This window comes from Leucoraja erinacea, chromosome 4, assembly GCF_028641065.1.
Source record: "Leucoraja erinacea ecotype New England chromosome 4, Leri_hhj_1, whole genome shotgun sequence".
Classification (NCBI taxonomy): domain Eukaryota; kingdom Metazoa; phylum Chordata; class Chondrichthyes; order Rajiformes; family Rajidae; genus Leucoraja; species Leucoraja erinaceus.
The window spans coordinates 11,750,598-11,774,226 of NC_073380.1; the positions used below are offsets into that span (position 1 = coordinate 11,750,598).

Below are 23,629 nucleotides of genomic sequence, written 5' to 3' on the forward strand. Positions count from 1 at the left end.
ATTTATGCAGACTGAGGGTAAATTAAGGAAAGAGTTTTAAAGTAAGCATAAAAGGAACAGGGGGAGAAATTGCGAATATTTTATGCAGATATCAAATATAAAGATTGAAGCAAAGCTAATAATAACCTTTATAAAAAGGTAGTGGATAAATAATTCAAACCGAAACCTATTAGCAGGTTAAAGGAGAAGGAAAGGCATATGGCACAAACTGAAACTTCTGAGCTAATTATATTTTCAGCTGAGAAAAAATGACCTTATGTATTATTACATTAAATACTTGACACTTAACCAGTGACTGTCATGCAAAGTCAAACTTTTCTCGTGAGAAGAGTTAAAAAAATAATAAACAGGAGTCTCATTGCCAAAGAAGCTCATATGCTTCTGGAAAATGAATAATATTTTGAATTTTTAAGCAAAATAAACCAGCATTTGAAATATTCTGACCTTTAAAATCCATGAATTCTTAATACCACAGGGTCATGAGGCTCTGTGATCCGTTTCAATTTATCCAACTAGTAGTTTCCCACAATCTTTCTCAACAATCTTTCTTGTTTGTTAAATTATTCTGTGGGTTTTGCCTCACACTTCTATTGGAAGTCTATACTAAGTATTAACCCCTCTGTATGAATACTGAATAACTTCATGATATTAAACTTAATTTTCACTTTGGCATTTGAAACTCTATAGTTTAGTTTAATTTACTTGAAATAGTTTTTATAAAACTGTTAATAGGTATAGCAAGAGTTATCTATGGTGCCTCAGGTGTGTTCTGCCATTCAGTAAGGTTTTGGCTGATCTGACCTCAACTCTATTTTGGTGCCCGTTCTCCATAACCTTCCACTCCCGATTGTCCAAAAAAAAAAATCTGCCTGTCAGCGTAGAATGTGTTAGTTGATTCATCCTCTGCAGCTGCCTGAGTCAGAGATCTTCTGAGAGAAGAAATTCTTCTTCATCAATAGATGGAACCTAATTTTGAAAATATCCTCTCGTCCTTGCTTACCCTAAAGGGGGAATTATCCTCTCAGCATCTGCCTTGCAATGCCCCTTTGGAGACTGACCACGTATCTTTCACATACCATACGCCTTTTTTGCTGCTCAAAATCAAGTGCTGAAGGAGGGAAAATAATATGTTTTCAAATTAGGAATAAATATTCCTGTTTATAATATAACTGAACCTAACTCTCTCTGCTTGTTTTTGGTGCTAAAAAAGAAAGGCTTAAAGTAACCCAACACCTTCACTCTCTGTCGCTGAAAACTTCAAACAAAGCCAGAAATCTTGGGGTTATTACGGATTCAGATTTACATTTCGACAGTCACATCAAATCAGTAACAAAATCTGCCTACTATCACCTCAAAAACATAGCAAGATTAAGAGGAATCATGTCAGCTCAAGACTTAGAAAAACTTGTACATGCCTTTATTACTAGTAGGCTAGATTATTGTAACGGTCTCCTTGCAGGTCTTCCGGAAAAAAACTGTCAGGTAGCTGCAGCTTGTTCAGAACGCTGTTGCTAGAGTTCTAACAAAGACCAAAAAATTTGAACACATTTCACCAATTCTTAAATCCTTACATTGGCTCCCTGTATGTCAGAGAATTGATTTCAAAATCCTGCTGCTCACCTATAAATCACTACATGGTTCAGGACCAAAGTATATCACTGACATGCTTCCACTATATAAACCTTCTAGACCACCGCTAAGATCTTCTGAAACCAATCTGTTAGTGATTCCCAGAGTAAATACAAAATATGGGAAAGCAGGATTTAGTTACTATGCAACAAATAGCTGGAATAAACTTCCTGAAGATTTAAGACTTGCCTCGACTTTGACCACTTTTAAAACAAGACTGAAAACTTTTATGTTTACTTTAGCTTTCAGCTAAATCTTAACTACATTGCACTTTTAACTTTTGCACTTTATATAATGCATTTTTAATTTTGCTTTTCTTTTCTTTTAATTCTTCTATTTTATTTCATTTTATTATTTCATTTTATTGTATGACATGTTTTTATGTGAAGCACTTTGAGTCTGCCTCGTGTATGAAATGTGCTATATAAATAAAGTTGCCTTGCCTTGCCTTGTCTGGAGTTTAGATTTATTGCATATTGTCATTGAGCATAGTTCTGCTTTTCCAGACCTTTGTGGTCCTATGTGATGAAAATTGATTTTGATCTGGGGAATCTGCATTATAAGAAGTTCTTATATAATTAAGATACAAAGTTAATGTTGTAGATAGACACAAAGTACTGGAGTAACTCAGCTGGTCAAGCACCATCTGGAGAAAAATGATGGGTGACATTTTGGGACAGAACCCCTCTTCAGATTCAGTGTAATGTCTTCTTCAGTATAATGTCGCTCTACTGAAGTTTGAATCTCAATGTTCAGGCTGCATTCTGTTCTTGAATCCTCAAGTCACTTGAGGAAAAAATATGATGATGAGCAGTGCAGAATATTTAGCATTGAATTCAAGGCTAAATAGTTTTGCACAAACAAGTAAGGGACTAGAGAAACGTAATCTGTATCCTGTTCAGTCTTTGCTATTTTTTTTAATTACAGGTAAAGAGTGGCTTTGATCACGTGACTGCAGAACTAACAAACAATAAAGGGGTGCTTGCTCAAGCACAGCAGAAGGAAAAACAATTGGGATCATTGGTTCAGGAACTCACCAACATGGTGAAAGAACAGAAAGTTAAGATAGCAGAGTTGGCAAAATCCAAACAGGAAACCATTTTAGAACTAAAGGTAAATTGGAATATGAATAGTTTGAGTTATTCAGTTGATGTTGAAAATAATGAAATTGAAATGTTTTTGCACTGATATTATCTTGTTCTCCATTATGGTCTGTTCCCTTTTTCTATGGTTAAAATCACATTTAGCATGTTTATTCATGCTCCCCCTGCAACATACAAGCAATATAGAACGTCAATCACAATTGAAGCATAAAAAGTGATTTTTAGATTGTCAGTTCTGATGTATCTCGGAGGTTAATTGTTATTACTTTTTCACAAACTAACCAAATTTTATGTATAAAATATTGCAAACCTTTTCTGTCTCCTACTTAACGTCTCAAGATTGCAATTTTGTTTTATCTATGCATATGCGTAAACAGTCAGAATTTCTCAATCTGTTTTATGTTGAGCAACCTGTATAATAAATGAATCAATTTGTCTGGATCAGACTGCATACTTTATGAATATCGTTTTATTTCTCAAAACGTCTTCAATTTTAGAATAGGTGTCCAGTGGTTGAATTTTGTTGTAGATGAAAAAATGGTGTCATTCAACATTGATCTTGGAGAAAGGGTTTGCCTATACAGTTAGTGGAGCATATTAGGAATTTAGTGCAACATAAAATATGACAAATATCAGTACTTACCATGTGGACAGTGTTATAGCATTAGAATAGGTATTTCACTGCCATTTGGTAAAATTGAATAACTTTTACCTCTGCCAGTTTGTTCTAACCACATATATCTTGGGTAGATTGGCAAAATAAATCATGAAATTTGGAAACTTATCAATCTGATGAAGGCATTTTGGAGGATGGCCAATTAACTCTGTAATTTTGTTGGAAGAGATTAAAATAAAAAGTGCTTCAATGCCGTTAAGCTGGAAAGAGTGCAGAGAAATGTCACTAAACTGGAAGGGGTGTAGCTGGAAGATGTATGGGGATGTTGCCAGGACTTAGAGGGGTTGAGCTACAGGGAGGTTGGTTCTATTCCTTGGAGCACAGGAGGTTGAGTGGTTATTTTATACAGGTGTATACAATCATGAGGGGAATTGATAAGGTGAATGCACAAAGTCTTCTACCCAGAGTAAGGGAATCAAAAACCAGAGGATATAGGAAGGTGAGCAGGGCAAGATTTAATAGGAAACTGAGGGATAACATTTTCACTCGTAAGGTGGAGGGTATATGAAACGAGCTGCCAGAGGACATAGCTGAGGCAAGTACTATAACAGCATTTAAAAGACAGGTACATGGATACGAAAGGTTTAGAGGGATATGGACCAAACTCTGGTGAATGGGACTAGCTTAGATGGGATGGATGAGTTGGGCTGAAGGACCTGTTTTCATGCTATATAACTCCATGGCTATAATCCTAGTTATGGAGACTGACTGGGAGACCGATATTGCCTTATTAGATTATTATAACTAGTTTAATATTTGAAATTGTCCTTAATTTTACCATAGAGTCGATTCCGAGCGTTTGAACATACAGCTGAAGAAGATAACAGAAAAACTGTTCAGATTGAACTACTTAAGCAAGAAAAATCTAGACTGATTACACAGCTAACTGCACAGGACTCTGTGATTGATGGCCTTCGAGCTGAAAGGAGGATCTGGGGACATGAGTTAGCTCAACAAGGTGAGGGTTTTATTTAACCAAATTAATTGGGGAAAAAAAATATGCATTTAAATATCAACTTTCACACGTTTAACTTTAAATCCAACAAAATGATAAATTGCTACTACCAATCACTCCTCCAAATATTTAAATAACAAACGCTTTAACATTCCCATGAGTCATGTAGGTGAGGAAATTAAACAAGTTGAGAGGGTAAATATGCGTGATGGCATTACTATTTTAAAAGCTGCAAGCATAGAAAATGCTGAGACAACTGATTTTTTAATTATATATAAATAAATGTAAAATGCCATTCAGCTTTTTTTAAGTTTGTGTTCTAGTTGCATATTGTGGATAATCAACCTCCGCAAACAGAATGTGCATTATTTTGTGGAATTGAAATAAGCTTTTATCAGGAAAATCTGCGGTTACAATTCAAACAATTGGCTGTGAGGCCTTTGTAATATCTTGAGGATATGAAGAGTGCAGCAAAATTGTTCTTAACCAGCTTTGTTTGAGTTCCCACTGCAGGTGTGGTTTGTTCATTCCATTAGGGTATTGATTTACAAGGTTATGAGGAGCTAAGAATAATTCCTGTCCTACCGGGTTTTATTAGGCAGACAGGTGAACAGTCAATCAGGAGACATGCAGGCTGTCAACATGATGCTGAACTGTTTTATTCATTGTCTTGGATTATTGAATCGTATTTATGAAATTCTATCTCCCACATGTGTCATTTTGCAGGCATCTTGACTCCAAAGAGAACTAGCTTACTTTTCTATTGTGTAGGAAAGAACTGCAGATGCTGGTTTAAATAGAAGGTAGATTACTTTTCCATATTTCTTCTTGGAAGATAATTAGTGGTTAGCATTTTCCTTTTACTTGTCTATGTAACTAGTTATTTAGTCCAGCGATAGAACAAAGGACCTTGAAAACTTGACAATTGTAATTGTGCATTGGGTTTGTGTTCATTCGAGACTGCGAGGACTGTCAAAATCCATGTTATGAATAACCTTTGGAATTGAGCATTGGTTTATTATTGTTGCCATATCGAAATATAGTGAACAACCTTTTTGCAAGCTATCCAGGCAAATCATGCCGTACATGAGTTCACAAGGTAGTGGGGGAAGAGGAGAAAAGAAACAAAGCGCAGAATATAGAGAAAACGCAGATTTTTTTTTGAAGTACAAGGGACGCAACGAGATGGATTGGAAGATCAGGGAATTCATCCCCAGCAAAAGAGAAGTCTGTTCAAAAGTCTGACTATAGTAGAGGAAAAGTTGTTCTTGAATCTGGTGGTATGGGCTTTCAAGCTTTGTATCTTCTACCCAGGATTTGAATGGTCCTTGAGTATGTTGGCTGCTTTCCAGGGCAGCGTGATATGTAGATGCAGTCAATGCCGGTGCTGGTTTGTGTGGACAAGGGCTACATTCACAACTCCGCAGTTTTCAACCCCTTGGATTGAACACAAAATATTCTATCTTCAGATGACTGCTCCTTCACCATTTCCCCTCGGCATGCTTATGACACTTTCTCACCGTGTACCTTTAAACTGGTTCACTAACTATTAATAGTTATGTTCCTTATGTTCTGATCTGTCGTCACCAATCTTTATAAACTGTTTATCTTGCCCTCAACCTCTCCGAGGCACTACATGAACACCGTAAATCCTCCATTCTTTCCCCGGTTCTGAGCAAGAACCCCTAACCCCAAATATTAATTGGTTTCTCTTTCCACGGATGCTGCTTAGCAGGCTGTGTTACTCCAATAATTTTAGTTTTGGTTCAGATTGCAGCATCTGCAGTATTATTTTTTTTCCACTTCCGTAAATAGCCTCCCAGAATTGAGTGATTGCGACAGCCATGAATTTATACTGTTTAGTTTGTGTTGATTTTAATTCATTAGCAAGCTGCCACTTAGCTTGGTAATGGCGGGTAGAGAAACTCTCAATCTTTGACCTTATCAGCAGCATATAAAAAATCCTTTGAAAGCTTTGGCATGAAGACCTAATATATCATTGTTGCTGATCTCATTCTATGTTGTGCACATCGTCGCTAGTATGTTGGACCACTGAATTGAATGACAAGGAAAACATTTGCTGATTGAATTTTTAACTCTATTTCACCAGCTCTTCTTTTTAAAAATATATATGTAAGACCTTGTATATCCCTGTCAACTTACTGCTTCACTTTAGGGTCAATAGACCCATTTAACAACAAATGTTATAAAGCCTATCTAAGGATCACTGACATCGGTATTTGAGAAATGCAAGGTGGGCATTTTTACAATGTTCATAGGTTCTAGGAGCAGAATTAGGCCATTTGGCCCATCAAATCTACTCTGCCATTCAATCACAGCTGATCTGATCCATCTCCCTCTCAACCCCACTCTGCTGCCTCCTCCCCATAATCCCTGACACCCTTACTAATCAAGAATCTGTCAATCTCCACCCTAAAATGTGAGGTTTCTGCTCTTCTCTGCACTTGACAAGCGTAATGCTAATCACCTACACCGTAAATAGTTTATTTATTCTTCATTCACATTCATTTGTATATAAATGGAAGATTTATAGAGAAAAGTTGTAATGATGGACAGAAAGAGAATGAAAACCATATTCTAAAGGATTCCTTAGACATATTAGATCATTCAATATGATATGATCCCATTTCTTGTGAAGTACAGGAACAAAGGAATTTCTTTTTGCAGCCACAGTGCAATGAATTCTAATAAATACATTCCGAGTTGCAATATCGATACTTAATACTAAGTAAGACATTGCACTGAAACAATACTGCTAAGAAGTTATCTAATGTTTATCATTACTCATTATCCATTATAATGTTCAGTTATTCTGCTGAAGTGGAAGGTGTGACTTGTCAGTGTTAGACTCCTCACTCAGAGAATCAACAGCACCTCATATTTTTGCATGGGCAGTTTACAATCCAGCAGTATGAATGAATGCTGATTTCTTTAATTCCAAGTAAACTCTTGTATTCCCTCCTCTCCCCTCTTCTGGCCTTTTCTTGCCTCCAATTAACTCCCCCCACTTGCCCACATTATTTTCAGTCTGAAGAAGGGTCACGATCCAAAATATCGCCTATTCTTTTTATCCAGTGATGCTGCCTGACCCACTGAGTTACTCCAGCATTTTGGGTCTATCTTCGGAATAAGCCAGCATCTGCAGTTCCTTCTTACACACCCTGTAAGCTTGCTGCAATCCTCCATTCTGTCTGTCACTGGGAAGAGAATCCAGCTATCCAAGTGCAGATTTGCTCTGTGAATTCCTGCCAGTGACATTTCTTCAGATTACCCCAAAGGCTACCTTTTTCCATGTGTCCTTCATTGACTAAGTAATGTAATATTAACGTGCCATTTTATCTTCATCCTTGAATTTTATATCAAGGCCAATTTGCTATTGCCATTGTGATTATATTTAAAATGTCTGCATGAAATTCCTCTCTGCTGGTTAAATGGGGTAAATAATATGTTTGTGTTACATTTTTCTTTGAAACAGCAGGGGAATTTGTTAAATATTGAAATGTATACACAATAATACCTGAATGATCTGCAAATAACAATAAAGAAAGCAGAAAAGACAGTGAAACATAGCTGCAACAAAATAATTAGTAACAAATAATTTATTTATACAATAAAAAATTGAGCTTTATGTAAAATGTACATTATATCTCTATGGCTAATCTTTTTATGAGCACTCCAATGTATTTGTAGGAATCTTTTAATTATTCTGAAGTTCGTAAGATTGTTTGTAAAACTATAATGCCATCTTGTGGTATAAGCAATGTTATTTTCTTTAGAGGCTTTACGGAGAGTGAAACTCTGCCTATTTGTTTACTGCAAAATCGCTGCTATTATGTTCTCCACTTTGCATGTTGACACTTCCTCTTTTTTTCTGAACCCAATTCCTCATTTTAGTAATGTCTGTGTTCAGCCTTTTATTGTAGAATGAAGTACGGCTTTTCGATAAGATTTTAAATTCTATTCTTTATCTCTGCCTCCCATTTCAAAAATGGCTACTACACCATTCTCCAATCCCTTCACACAATCAGCACGTTCTTGGATCCTACAATTTTTCCTTTTAAATTGGCTTACCAGTTTTCCACAGTCATTTGTAGTACTGTTCATCTTCTTTGCAATTACTGTGGACTCGCCTCTTCTGATATTCGTCCCTTAAATATTACACCGAAGTACTTAACTAAGGAAAACGACTCCAACTTTGAATCGCCCACAGATGACGAGCATCTTTTTGGAACACACCTTACAAAATAGTTCATAACTAATACTGCAGATGCTGGAAATAGAGAAAATATTTGTAGTATTCTGCAGGTCAGGCAGTATCTATATTTCCACCACTTTGAGGCACTTTATCGAGATGCGTGTCTCCCCGGCTGACGAACGCCTGATTTATGTTCATGCCATGCATGTGAACAAGTGTTTGGGAGGCCAGCAGGATAGATTTGCCGGCTGCTGCAGGCATCGTCTGCCGTTTGGGAACTCCGTTTGTGGCCACATTTTGGACTGCAGCCTGTTCGGATCACAAACAGTTCTCAGGAAATGAATGCTGCTGTGCCCTGAGGCGAGCGTGTACTTATATACTTCGTTCGATTTAAGTTTTCGCCTCAAACTGTTTTTGAGCTTTGTAGTTTCCTTGGACCACATTTCACATTCTCATTCACTTTTTCATTCTTGTTCTTACAATTTCTAAGAGTCCTGTTTGCATATTGATTTAGATTAGTTTATTCTCATGTGTACCGATGTACAGTACAAAGCATTTAGAATGAATGTATCATAAACCTTTCAAACAATATATCCAATATACTGGGTTTTCCGGTCTAATTATCATATGAACTTAATGCTATTAAAATCGAGATAAGCAGAACTGAGATTAAGAATATTTTAATAAATTTTAGAACATTTTCAAAGGATGGTGGAAATCAGCAACAGGATTAAAGGATTAAAATGCTAATGATGAATAGAAAATGTTTTCTCCAGCTGTTTTAAATGTTAAATTTGTATTCACTGAAGAGATCATAAAGATCTTAATAGGCTCAACTTGAAGATACATAAAAAGTATTGGTAAATTGGATTTGTATCCACAAGGTTTAAAATTGGACTTGCATTGTATTTATTAGACTCGGTGCAGATAAATTGGCTTCTCTGCCTACTGTAATGCAAACAGCTGTCAACCTTGTATAATTTTGCATCTCTGAGTGGTTCCTTTCAGCATACTGCTTTCATTACACAGGCTCTTCTTTGGCACAAGACAGAGGAAGGCTTGAAGCAAGGATTGAAATGTTGACTTCTGAGATGGAATCCTTAAAAAGCCAGAATGAGCAAGACATGAATGCTTTGAAGATCAAAAACAAGATTGTGGATGATCAAACAGATACTATTAGAAAACTGAAAGAAGTGAGTTTCTCATACTTACAGAAAAAATAAAGGCTGGGAAATAAGAAATAAATTGTCACTGTTATAGCTTGTCAGGAATAATGATTAAATCTAGATCACACTAAAGGTCAAATTTATTCACACTTTGGCCTTACCTATAGTCATTTCAACAAAAATAATGTCAGTGAAAATACTGCACATGATAATCACATATAATCATTTTACCATAGCCTTATCAAATAAAATTTGACAAATAGTATTGGATAAGTGACCAAAAATTGCTGTAAGGTAGGTTTTAAGGAGCATTTAGAAAAAAACAGAAAGAGACATGTACAGGGAATCCTAAAGGTTGTGGCCTTTACAGCTGAAGTGATGGCCATTGCTTTAACGATGTTCAAAATACCAGAATGAGAGGATTGCAGATTTTCTTTGAATATTGGTTTGGTTGGGGAAGATCTAGCACAAGAAGCTGAAAGGCTTCCCCACACCATCCATTTCTATCTCTTTATCATTATCCACAAGAAGGACTGCCCTGGCAGACCCATTCTTTCTGCCTTCTCCTACCCTATCGAACACCTCCAAATATCTGTCCCCTTTGTCCAGTACCTTCCGAGGTACATCAGCTCCACATGCTCTTCACCACCTCAATAACTTCCAATTCCTAGGCCCACATAACCTCATCTTCACCATAGATATCCTGTCCTTTTACACCTCCCTTCTCCATCAGAAAGGCCTTGGTGTCCTCTGGTTGTTCAGAGATTAGATATCCAGTCAGTTTCCCTCAGCTAACATTGTCCTCTGCCTGTACTCCCCTCTTGTATTATCCCCTTCTGTACTCCCTGTATACACATGATGTGTGGCCAGGTTCAGCTCCAACTTCATCATCAAGTTTGCTGATGACACTGGTGGTGAGCCTGATCTCCGATAACGATGAGAAGGCCTACCGGGAGGAGGTGGCAGATCTGGCAAACTGGTGTCAGGACAACAGTCTCCTCTTGAATGTCACAAAAACTAAGGAGATGATTGTGGACTTTAGAAGGGCTCAACATCCGAGGACGTATACGCCACTGGAGATAAATGGGGCTACTGTGGATAGGGTGAGCAGCTTTAAATACCCGGGAGTCCACATCACAGAGGCTCTGACATGGACAACACACACTGCCGCACTGGTGAGTAAGGCAAGGCAGCGCTTTTACCACCTCAGGCAGCTGAGGAAATTCAGAGTCTCTCTGAAGATCTTTCAGTGCTTATATTCTGGGGCTGTAGAAAGCATCTTGTCCAGTAACATCTCAACCTGGTTTGGGAACAGCTCTGCCCAGGACAGGAAGACTCTGCAGAGAGTAGTGCGTTTGGCCAAACGCACTATGGGAACTACGCTCATCCCCCTGCAGGACCTATACACCATTAGTTGCAGATCCAGAGCCAGCAACGTAATGAAGGACCCCTACCACCCCAGCAATGGACTGTTCCAGCTGCTACGGTCAGGCAAGCGCCTCCCCTGTTACGCAGCGAAAACAGAGAGGATGAGATGGAGTTTCTTCCCACAGGCCATTAGGACTGCAAACTCTAATCTCTGTGTATGTGACAAATAAAGTTGACTTGACTTGACTTGACTAGCCCTAAACAACCTGCCATAGAAATAGTTTAAACAGTGAGTGTACCTGACACACCAGGTGTACATTTTCCCCAGATACATGTGAAGTGAATACGTGATTTTATTTATTTTTGTCCAAGTCATCTGTGCAGTCACACGTTCATAGCATTTTCCACAAAGCAGTGTAATTAGACAATGTTATCAATGTATTTTTATTGTGACATTGAGCAAACGACCTGCACCGCCTTTGTTAATGCAACTGATGGAGAGCTTATCACAAAAAGTAATTTGAAGCAGGATTTTCAAGCACAATTTATATTGTACCTGCTACTTCACCAGACTTGTGCATATGCTAATAAACTCAACTCAACTTGGCTTGACAAATGAAGCCAACTGGTAAACCCACCAGTGTGAAACCTAATTTTAACATTGAAAATAATGTGTTAAATAAAACTGTGTATAGTAGACTACTTGAAATTATTGTTTTAATCTTTTCAAATTTGCCTTGGTACACCTGTGATTAAATTAATTTTGAGCCTCCGATAAGGCCCACAAGGGGGTTCAATTAATGGGACTTGAAATGGTGATTAATTCTGTTTTGGGGGTATTTTTTTCTGAAAGTAGCACAATTCTACATTTTGTGTTGGTTTGACTAATTTTGCACAAATTCCATTGGGGAAACCAGTCGAATCCTATCTCAACATTTCCTTATTGTACAAAAGACACAAAGTGCTGGAGTAACTCAGCGGGCCAGGTAACTTTTCTGGAGAACATGGATAAGCGACATTTCGGGTTGGGAGCCTTCATAATCTGAAGAAGGGTCCTGACCAGAAACATCACCACTCCATGTTTTCCAGAGATGCTGCATGGCCCACTCTTGTACCTTTTTTTGTAAACCAGCATCTGTAGTTTCTTATTTCAATATTCTTCATGTTTGATGTATTATATAAAAAGTTGAAATAGCCAGAGAAACCTTTAGGAAAGAACTGCAGATGCTGGTTTAAACCAAAGAGAGACACAAAAAGCTGTAGTAACTCAGTGGGTCAGGCAGCATCTCTGGAGAGAAGGAATGGATGACGTTTCGGGTTCAGACCCTTCAGACTAAAATAAACCTTTCTTTTATCCCTCAGAATAATAACTTTGAATAAAGATGTTCCACTGCACTTCTTGATGGAAATTAATATTTATATATTACATTTTGATGAGTTGTAATAAATCATTGAATTGAGAATTAATCCACTATCTAGGTTAAATGTAGAATTATTGCACTTGCTGCATGTCTGGTTTGTCCTTTTTCCTAAATAAACCTTCCACAATTGAAATATATTATTGTTTTCCCATGCAGGGCCTGCAAGAAAGAGATGAACAGATTAGGAAAATTCGGGACCAAAACCTACAAGATCAAAGGAGCTTCCACGAACAATTAGAGAATGAAGCTGCCATATCGCAAGATCTGAAAGATAAAATTGAGAGGCTGTCAGGGCGAAAACAGGATCTAAAGCAACAGCTTGAAGAAAAAGAAGCTGAGCTAGAGGAAACAAAAAAAGCTTTTGGGTAAATGCTGAATATTGTTATTAATATACTAAATTATGTTTTCAATTGCAATGGTCGATTTTAATTTTGAAATGAATTATTCTTAGTGTGGTTATTAAAATGGGACCAGTTTAATGAAATTTCAAAACATCTATAAGGAATGATTTATTTGATGTAACAGTTTCCTATTCTACACTTCCAGTTGCCTTTCATATTAGCTATTGTTAATTTTCTGCATTACGTTATTGTTATATACAGTGCATTCAGACAGCATTCAGACCGCTTCACTTTTTCCACATTTCGTTACGTTACAGCCTTATTTTAAAATGGATTAAATTCATTTTTTTAACATCAATCTACACACAATACCCCAGAATGACAAAGCGAAAACAGGTGTTTAGAAATTTTTGCAAAGTAATTAAAAAGAAATAACTGAAATATCACATTTACATAAGTATTCAGACCGTTTGCTATGACACTCAAAATTGAGCTTAGGTTCATCCTGTTTCCATTGATTATCTTTGAGATGTTTCTACAACTTGATTGGAGTCCACCAGTGGTAGATTAAATTGATTAGACATGATATGGAAAGGCACACAACTGTCTATATAAGGTCCCACAGTTGACAGTGGATGTCAACGCATGAAGACGAAGGAATTGTCTGTACACTTCCGAGACAGGATTGTGTCAGGACACAGATCTGGGGAAGGGTATAAAACAATTTCTGCAGCATTGCATGTCCTGAAGAGCACGGTGGCCTTCGTTATTCTTAAATTCAAGAACTTTGGAATCACCAGGACTTTTCATAGAGCTGGCCGCCCGGCCAAACTGAGCAATTGGGGGGGAAGGGCCTTGGTCAGGGAGGTGATCAAGAACCCGATGGTCACTCTGACAGAGCTCCAGAGTTCCTCTGTGGAGATGGGAGAACCTTCCAGAAGGACAAATATATCTGCGGCACTCCACCAATCAGGCCTTTATGGTAGGGTGGCCGGACGGAAGCCACTCCTCATGAAAGGCACATGACAGCCCGCTTGGAGTTTGCCAAAAGGGGTGTTTTCTCTGGTGCTCTGGTCTGATGAAACCAAAATTTGGCCTGAATGCCAAGTGTCAGGTCTGGAGGAAACTAGGTACCACTCATCACCTGGCCAATACCATACCTAGGGTGAAGCATGGTGGTGGCAGCATCATGCTGTGGGGATGTTTTTCAGTGGCAGGAACTGGGAGACTAGTTAAGATCGAGGGAAAGATGAACGGAACAAAGTACAGATAGATCCTTGATGAAAACCTGCTCCAGAGCGTTCTGGACCTCAGACTGGGGTGGAGGTTCAACTTCCAACAGGACAACGACCCTAAGCAAACAGCCAAGACAACGCAGGAGTGAGTTTATGACAGGTCTGTGAATGTCCTTGAGTGGCCCAGCAAGAGCCCGGATCGAACAACTCTGGAGAGACCTGATCGAACATCTCTGGAGGAATCTGAAAATAGCTGTACATTGACGCTCCCCTTCCAACCTGACAGAGCTTGAGAGACAATAGGTGCAGGAGTAGGCCATTTGGCCCTTCGAGCCAGCACCGCCATTCAATGAGATCATGGCTGACCATCCACAATCAGTATCCCGTTCCTGCCTTCTCCCCATATTCCCTGACTCTGCTATCATTAAGAGCCCTATCAAGCTCTCCCTTGAAAGTATTCTGAAAACCGGCCTCCACTGCCCACTGAGGCAGAGAATTCCACAGACTCACAACCCTCCGTGTGAAAAAGTTTTTCCTCATCGCCGTTCTAAATGGCTTACCCCTAATTCTTAAACTGTGGCCCCTGGTTCTGGACTCCCCCTATATCGGGAACATATTTCCTGCCTCTAGTGTCCAAACCCTTAATAATCTTCTATGTTTCAATAAAATTCCCTCATCCTTCTAAATTCCAGAGTATACAAGCCAAGCCACTCCATCCTATCAACATATGACAGCCCCGCCATCCCGGGAATTAACCTCGTGAACTTACGCTACACTCCCTCATTAGGAAGAATGTTCTTCCTCAAATTAGGGAACCAAAACTGCAGACAATACTCCAGGTGTGGTCTCACTCGGGCCCTGTACAACTGCAGAAGGACCTCTTTGCTCCCATACTCAACTCACCTTGTTATGAAGGCCAACATGCCATTTGCTTTCTTCACTGCCTGAATCCCTTTATCTATATCATTGATGTAAATTGTAAATAGCTGCGGTCCCAGCACCAGGCCTTGCGTACCCCACTAGTCGCTGCCTACCATTCTAAAAAGGGCCCGTTAATCCCTACTCTTTGTTTCCTGTCTACCAACCAATTTCCTATCCATGTCAGCACTCTACCCCCAATACCATGTGCCCTAATTTTGCCCACTACGCTCCTATGTGGGACCTTATCAAATACTTTCTGAAAGTCCAGGTACACTACATCCACTGACTCTCCCTTGTCCATTTTCCTAGTTACATCCCCAAAAAATTCTAGACGATTAGTCAAGCGTGATTTCCCCATCGTAAATCCATGCTGACTTGGACCGATCCTGTTACTGCTATCCAAATGTGCCACTATTTCATCTTTTATGATTGACTCCAGCATCTTCCCCACCACCGATGTCAGGCTACCTGGTCTATAATTCCCCGTTTTCCTTCTCCCGCCTTTTTTTAAAAAGTGGAATAACATTAGCCACCCTCCAACCCACAGGAACTCATCCTGTGTCTACAGAACATTGGAGAGTGAACACCAATGTGTCCACGATTTCTAGAGCCACTTCCTTAAGTACCCTGGGATGCAGACCATCGGGCCCTGAGGATTTATCAGCCTTCAGTCCCATCAGTCTATCCAACACCACTTCCTGCCGAATGTGGATTTCCTTCAGTTCCTCCGTCACCCCAGATCCTCTAGCCACTAGTACATCAAGAAGGTTACACAGAAAAGCTGGAGAAACTCAGCGGGTGCAGCAGCATCTATGGAGCGAAGGAAATAGGCAACGTTTCGGGCCGAAACCCTTCTTCAGACATCAAGAAGATTGTGTCCTCCTTAATGAAGACGGATCCAAAGTACATGTTCAACTCATCTGACATTTCCTTGTTCCCCATAATAAATTCACCTTTTTTAGTCTTCAAGGGTCCAACATTGGTCTTAACTAATTTTTCCTCTTCACATACCTAAAGCTTTTACTATCCTCCTTGAAATTCTTGGCTAGCTTACCTTCGTACCTCTTGGCTACCTTACCTTCTAGCGGTATTGCCTTTTTAGTTGTCTTCTGTTGCTCTTTAAACAAAGAGGTCCTTCTGCAGTTGTACAGAGCCCTAGTGAGACCACACCTGGAGTATTGTGTGCAGTTTTCGTCCCTTAATTTGAGGAAAGACATTCTTGCTATTGAGAGAGTGCAGCGTAGGTCGACAAGGTTAATTCCCGGGATGGAGGGACTGTCATATGCTGAGAGAATGGAGCAGCTGGGCTTGTACACTCTGGAGTTTAGAAGGATGAGAGGGTATCTCATTGAAACATATAAGATTGTTAAGGGTTTGGACACACTAGAGGCAGGATGTTGGGGGAATCCAGAACCAGGGGCCACAGTTTAAGAATAAGGAGTAAGCCATTTAGAACGGAGACAGGGAAATACTTTTTTTCACAGAGAGTGGTGAGTCTGTGGAATTCTCTGCCTCAGAGAGCGGTGGAGGCAAGTTCTCTGGATGCTTTCAAGAGATAGCTAGATAGGGCTCTTAAAAATAACAGAGTCAAGGGATATGGGGAGAAGGCACGAACGGGGTCCTGATTGGGGATGATCTCCCATGATCACATTGAATGGCGGTGCTGGCTCGAAGGGCCGAATGGCCTACTCCTGCACCTATTGTCTATTGTCTATTACTCAATCCTCTTGCTTCCCACTCAACTTTGCTATGTTGTACTTCTTCTCTTTTATTTTTATACTGTCCTTGACGTCCCTTGTCAGCCACGGTCGCCCCTTACTCCCCTTGGAATCTTTCTTCCACTTTGGAATGAACTAATCCTGCACCTTCTGTATTATTCCCAGAAATACCTGGCATTGTTGTTCCACTGTTGTCCCTGCCAGGGTACCTTTCCAGTCAACTTTGACCAGCTCCTCTCTCATGGCTCCATAGTCCCCTTTGTTCAACTGTAACACGGACACCTCCAATTTACCCTAGTCCGTCAAATTATAGATTAAAACTTACCATATTATCGTCACTACCTCCTAATGGCTCCTTAACCTCAAATTCCCTTATCAAATCCGGTTCATTACACAACACTAAATCCAGAATTGCCTTCTCCCTGGTAGGCTCCAGTACAAGCTGCTCTAAGAATTCATCATGGAGGCACTCCACAAACTCCCTTTCTTGGGGTCCAATACCAATCTGATTTTCCCAGTCTACCTGCATGTTGAAATCTCCCATAACAACCGTTGCATTACCTTTACGACATGCCAATTTTAACTCTTGATTCAACTTGCACCCTATATCCAGGCTACTGTTTGGGGGCCTGTAGATAGGTCTCATTAGGGTCTTTTTACCCTTACAATTCCTTAGTTCTATCCATACGGACTCCACATCTCCTGTTTCAATGTCATCCCTTGCAAGTGACTGAGTTTCATTCCTCACCAACAGAGCTAACCCACTCACTCTGCCCACCTGTCTGCCTTTTTGATAGGAGGTAGGGGATGGAATACTTGAATACACTTGAATATTCAGTTCCCAGCCCTGGCCCTCTTGCAACAATGTCTCCGAGGATCTGCAGAGAAGAATGGGAGAAATTACCCAAATACAGGTGTGCCAAGCTAGTAGCATCATACCCAAGAAGACTTGAGGCTGTAATCTCTGCCAAAGGTGCCTAAACAAAATACCGAGTAAAGGGTCTGAGTACTTATGTTAATGTGATGTTTTCAGTTATTTCTTTTTAATTATTTTGCTAAACTTTCTAAACACCTGTTTTCACTTTTTTATTATGGGGTATTGCGTAGAGATTGATGATTAAAAAAATGAATTTAATCCATTTGGAATAAGGGTGTAACGTAACAAAATGTAAAACAAGTGAAGGGGTCTGAAAACTTTCTGAATGCACTGTATGTAATATCTGGAAGAGTATTAAAGCTGGGAGCAAAAATCCCTTCATTGATCTTTCCTTTAATCTTCTTCTTGCTCCAGTCATTCAGTGTTGTATATGAATGTATTCCTCAAATCCTTTGTGGCAGCATTTTCATATGCAACTAATTAATTATTTATCTATCCCTTCTTCTATCTCTGGCTTGCTGTCAATGCTGAACGAAATGTTGTTTATAATGCCATTTTCCAAGACAAGTACAAAATATAGACTGTACTACCAGTCCAGCGCTGAGGCATGTGTACTGAAGCTTTTCCATTTCAATATTTGAGATTCCATTTGAAGCCAGACTTATCTGCAAGAAATCAGTGAGAAATTACATAATAGCTGTGTGAAGCTAATTAAGAAAGCTTGCTAAAATAAATTCTGGCCAGAAGCTTTGGATATTCTCATTTCATTTTAAAGAGTTGAGACCGTGACTTATCCGAAGATTAAAGAAGATCAAACAAAAATATATTTGGCATAACACGAAATGCTGGAGGAACTCAGCTGGTCCTGTTTTATTTCCTAATTTATATTACTTAATGTCACGTAGGTGCAACTAGAATGAGATCCTATATCATAATCAAGCTAATTACAATAAAATGGTCAACGTTTCTTTTCTGGAAACTTATGATAAGCTTTTGTAGAACATTTAAACATTAAGAACAGGCTGAACATGCCTTTCACACAATTCATTTGAATTTATTTCACTATGTGAAATTGCCCTTCCTATCTCAGTTTTATGACTAACTAGACCAAGGGGGACCAACGTGTGGCCTGTGGCATCAGACACATACTAACCATCCTCGAATCCCCCCCCCCCCCCCCCCCACACACAGACACACACACACTAACCACCCCCTTGGTATTACATTAATATTATTAATTGGCTCCTTTTACCGCATCCCCGCCCTATCTCGTGGGGCAGAAAATGAGAGAAGGAAAGGGGGGAGAGAGGGAGGGGAGGGAAGGGTAGGTGAGGGGTGGAGGGGAGAGTATGGAGGGGGGGAAAGAGGTTTAGGGGAGGGATGGTGGGGGATTGCAGGGGGTTGGGGGGAGAGGAAGGGGGGAGGGGGGGGAGGAGAGAGAGAGAGAGAGAGAGGGAGAGAGAGAGAGAGAGAGCGGGAGAGAGGGGGAGGGGGGGGGAGAGAGAGAGAGAGGGGAGAGAGGGAGAGAGAGAGAGAGAGAGAGAGGGGAGAAGGAATAGGATCAGGGCTGAGAGAGAGAGAGAGAGAGAGAGAGAAGAGAGAGAGAGAGAGAGGAGGAGAGAGAGAGGGGGGGGATAGAGAGAGAGGAGAGGGGCGGGGCGGCAGCCCGAGTGAGGCACGGAACGACCTGAGGATGGTGAAAAGCAGCGGGGTGACCAGCCGATCGTGGCTTCCGCCAGCGGAAGCCGGGCCAGTGGGGGGGACAGACGATCGTCCCCTCTGATGGGTAGAAAGGAGAGGAAGGAGAGGGGAGGTGAGAAGAGGGGCCAGGAGGCAGGTGGGCCTGGATTGGTGGGCATGTGGGCATTGTGACGTCAGCAGCTGGCAAGTGGAGATTATATTTTAAAAAGTGAGTTTTGTGAACAACCTTATTGAAAATCTGCGGAAATAATTGACCGAATTTAGAGAGGAGTGCATTTATGAAATCATAAGTTCAATCCCTATCGAAATTGTAAAAGTCTCCGCGTTTTTGTGTCTGGATTTCGAGGAGCTACGTTTCAAAGGCAAAATCACACACACACACACACACACACACAGATATATATGATAATTATTACTTTTCATAGTCAGTAAATTTTAGTTTGTTTAATCACACCAATTCCTTAGTGACTAATTGTGTATCGGATGTTTAATTCAATGTCCATATTACTGTAAATAGGATGATCATTAATTCTCACGCTGCCCTCTTTCACTAAGGAGGTACGGATCCTAAATCAGAATTTTTGTTTCATAAAATTGCTGTGAAACTGTTAATTAAAATCTCAGAATTATCAAGTTACCCTCTTCACATTTGATGAAAGGTTATTAATGAACAACCAGAAGCTTCATTTCTTGGGTATTTATTTTCTTTCAACTTGGTTTGTTCTCATGTGTAATAAGAAAAAAAAATCAAGAAATATAAGCAGTTAAGACTATGTCAAAATAAGTGACAAAATAATAGAGTTTTATACTATGAACTTTCAAACCTGAGTGCTTCCAGCAAAGACCCACATCACCCTTTTTGCCACTACTAGCAGGAACAAGGTGCAGGGGCCTGAGAACTGTGATCTACAGGTTGGAGAATAGCTTCTTCCCAAAAACCATCAGGCTCTTGAAACATACTGCACAATCCTTACCACAACCCTACCTTAGCAATAATCTGCTATGGACTTTGTTTTGGTTGCACTAATAATTCAGTTTGTGCACTATTACTGTGTATTACTGATTATTAATTTATTTTAGAGATTAGTTTACAGTTTAGAGAAACAGCATGTTAAACAGACCCTTCTGCCCATCGAGTCAGCACTGACCAGGGATCTCCATATACTAGCACTATCCTATACACTACAGACAGTTTTTATCGAAGCCAATTAAATTACAAACCTGTACCTCTTTGGAGTGTGAGAGGAAACTGGAGCACCTGGGGAAAACCCACGCGGTCACAGGGAGAACGTACAAACTCTGCACAGACATCATCCGTAGTTAGGACTGAATCCATGTCTCTGGTGATGTAAGGCGGGAACGCTACCACTGCGTGTGATTGATTATTGTATATTATTTTTCTGTTACTGCATGAATGAGCCCTTAAAGCTGCAGCAAGTAAGAATTTCATTGTTCCATTCCTGCTACATATGACAATTGAACATTCTTGATTAGTCTAGATTTCCAGCCTCTGCTATATTTTGCTTTTGTACCCGTAGTGCTGTAAATAAGAAGTGGCAAGATAAAGCAGAGATACTGACACGGTTGGAAACACAGGTCAAACATATGAAAGAATCCTTTGATGCTAAAGAAAGGAAACTTGTTGAAGAGAGAGACAAAGCTTTGGAAGCTCAGAAGTAAGTTTTGAGCAGTAACAAAAGGTTTTTTATCAATTTAGCTTCTCAATTTGCTGTTCCAATAACATTAACGTTTTATTAAGCAGTTCTTTGTACTTATAACCTGCTTGTTTCACTGTTGTGTTTGCCGTTGCAACATCTTGGACGTTGTTTTCAATGTTTGGTCCGCAATTACTTTTGGATATTTTTCTTTGATTTGCTTAAACAGTTTAATTTATGATGTTATTAGTAATGGCAATGTCACAATGAGTTTTCCAATCTTTTGAGTTACTGGATCTGTTTCATCCCATTGCTTCCACATTTTTATTCAACAGATAAATCTATGCTGCAGTTATTGACTTGGACTAAAAGAGTACAAACAATATCTAAAATAATTACATGATTCACCCACTGGAAAATTGATTAGTGCATAAGGCCCAGGGCATCATGTTCTACTGAATAGGCCTTACATACCCAAAGGGCTTTCCTTTGCTCCCTGCTATTGCAGAGTCATAGTCATGTGTGGAAACAGGCCCTTCGGCCCAACTTCGGCCCCACACCATCCATGTCTCACCTATACTCATCCCACGTCTGCATTTAACCCAAATTCCTCGAGACCTGGCCTATCCATATATCTGTCTAACTTATTCAAAAACGTTGTGATAATCACTGCCTCAAATACCTCATCTGGCAGCTCGTTCCATGCACCTACCACCCTTTGTGTGAAACAATTACCCCTCAGATTCCTATAAAATCTTTTCCCTTTCACCTTAAACCCATGCCCTCTGGGTCTCAATTCCCCTACTTTGAGCGAGAGACTCTGTGTCTAGAGCATTAAAAAAATTGCTCAAGCTTGGGGAATTGCAGGAGAACAAAGCCCAGATGTGAACTGGGGAATTGAGTTTCAGAAGAATATTTTGGGCCAGGTTTAGTATATAGAGGGCTTAGAGTGAATGCTGACTCTCAAGGAAAGTGAATTAAGTGGGTAGGGGTTTGGGGGAGATTGGATGGGATTCAGCATTGAATCAGAAGGTACGATTATTTTTGGATCAAGGCACCTTTCAATAACATGGCAGCAGACTCAAAGTAACATGATGTGCAAACGGCATGTATAACTGAACATTTAACTACTTTCATCACCTCATGTTAAAAGTCTGTGAACTCATCAGATGTGAAAGTCTGTGAACTCAATGCATCAGATGTGTGATGAACCCAGAAGTAAAATTGTAGATGTTTTCAACTTGCAAAAGGTTCCCAATTTTCATTTACATTACACTTTCTATTAAAATTGAATCAGGTGTGCCAAAACCCTGTGATCCAGTGTGATCCAATTTTTTGTCAGTGAAACTATTACTTGTGCTAGAAAATATATGGTATTACAGTGCCACCACCTGGCCTGATGTGTAATTGCTAATTGTGTATCGGATGTTTAATTCAATGTCCATATTACTGTAAATAGGATGATCATTATTTGAAATTAGAATTTATAATTGAAAAAGTTGACTTAAAATTGCCAATTTTACAATTCTGCCATGTCCAAACAAGAAATATTTCTGAAATATGTTGTTCAATATTTTAGACAGATTTAAAGAACTGGATACTCCTTTGCAAACTATAATGTAAAATATCAGGAATTAGATCTTGTTAAATTTTTCTTAATTACAAGCTCTTTGGCAAAAACTAGTAAAACCTCAGATTTTACATTTTGTTTATATTGCTTTCTAATGACAGTTCAACACTGCTTAATTTTATTTACACAGCATTTCAGATATGTTGTGAAAACAAACTGAAATGTTTCCAATTGTGTTATATTAGCTGTAGGTATTTTACTTGTGGTGCACATTATTATTTGCTGTTACTTGAAAAAAAGTGTAACATCCCACCAATTCATGAACACTCAAAATGGAGAAGGGAAATTCAGGATGGCTTTGAGTACAGTGGATCCATTTGTCAGGAGCATACAGATTCTCAATACAAGCGGTGGAAGGAGGGCACAGATCCCTAACTACCTCACATTTTGCTCCTTCAAGCACTTCTGCCCCACTTGTGGCTAAATCTGTGACTCCCGCATTTATAGCAGAACCTTTAGATAAGGTATCCTCAATCGAGAAGGGCTATTTAAGATGACAATTCGGCTTGTACTCGCTAGAATTTAGAAGATTGAGGGGGGATCTTATAGAAACTTACAAAATTCTTAAGAGGTTAGACAGGCTAGATGCAGGAAGATTGTTCCCGATGTTGGGGAAGTGCAGAACAAGGGTTCACAGTTTAAGGATAAGGGAGAAATCTTTTAGGACTGAGATGAGAAAAACATTTTTCACACAGAGAGTGGTGAATCTCTGGAATTCCCTGCCACAGAAGGTAGTTGAGGCCAGTTCATTGGCTATATTTAAGAGGGAGTTAGATGTAGCCCTTGTGGCTAAAGGGATCAGGGGGTATGGAGAGAGGGCAGGTACAGGATACTGAGTTGGATGATCAGCCATGATCATATTGAATGGCGGTGCAGGCTTGAAGGGCTGAATGGCCTAATCCTGCACCTAATTTCTATGTTTCTATTTAAGTCCTCAAAATAACTCCAGCTTCCTCATGATTAGAGAAATTGAGATTTGTTCCATTATTTCCAGTTTTGTATACATTCATAATATGA

General features: G+C 39.5%; 1 protein-coding gene across 3 annotated transcripts in view; it reads left to right on the forward strand.

Moving 5' to 3' along the window:
• The window catches only part of lrrcc1 (leucine rich repeat and coiled-coil centrosomal protein 1), a 104,534-nt gene that overhangs the window by 70,363 nt on the left and 10,542 nt on the right, over window positions 1-23,629 (forward strand). For all 3 annotated transcript variants that reach the window (XM_055633664.1, XM_055633665.1, XM_055633666.1), the window contains 5 exons: window positions 2,557-2,742; window positions 4,192-4,366; window positions 9,609-9,772; window positions 12,691-12,899; window positions 20,866-21,003. In XM_055633664.1, coding sequence (XP_055489639.1) covers window positions 2,557-2,742; window positions 4,192-4,366; window positions 9,609-9,772; window positions 12,691-12,899; window positions 20,866-21,003 — 872 coding nt within the window. The remainder of the gene's footprint in view (window positions 1-2,556; window positions 2,743-4,191; window positions 4,367-9,608; window positions 9,773-12,690; window positions 12,900-20,865; window positions 21,004-23,629) is intronic.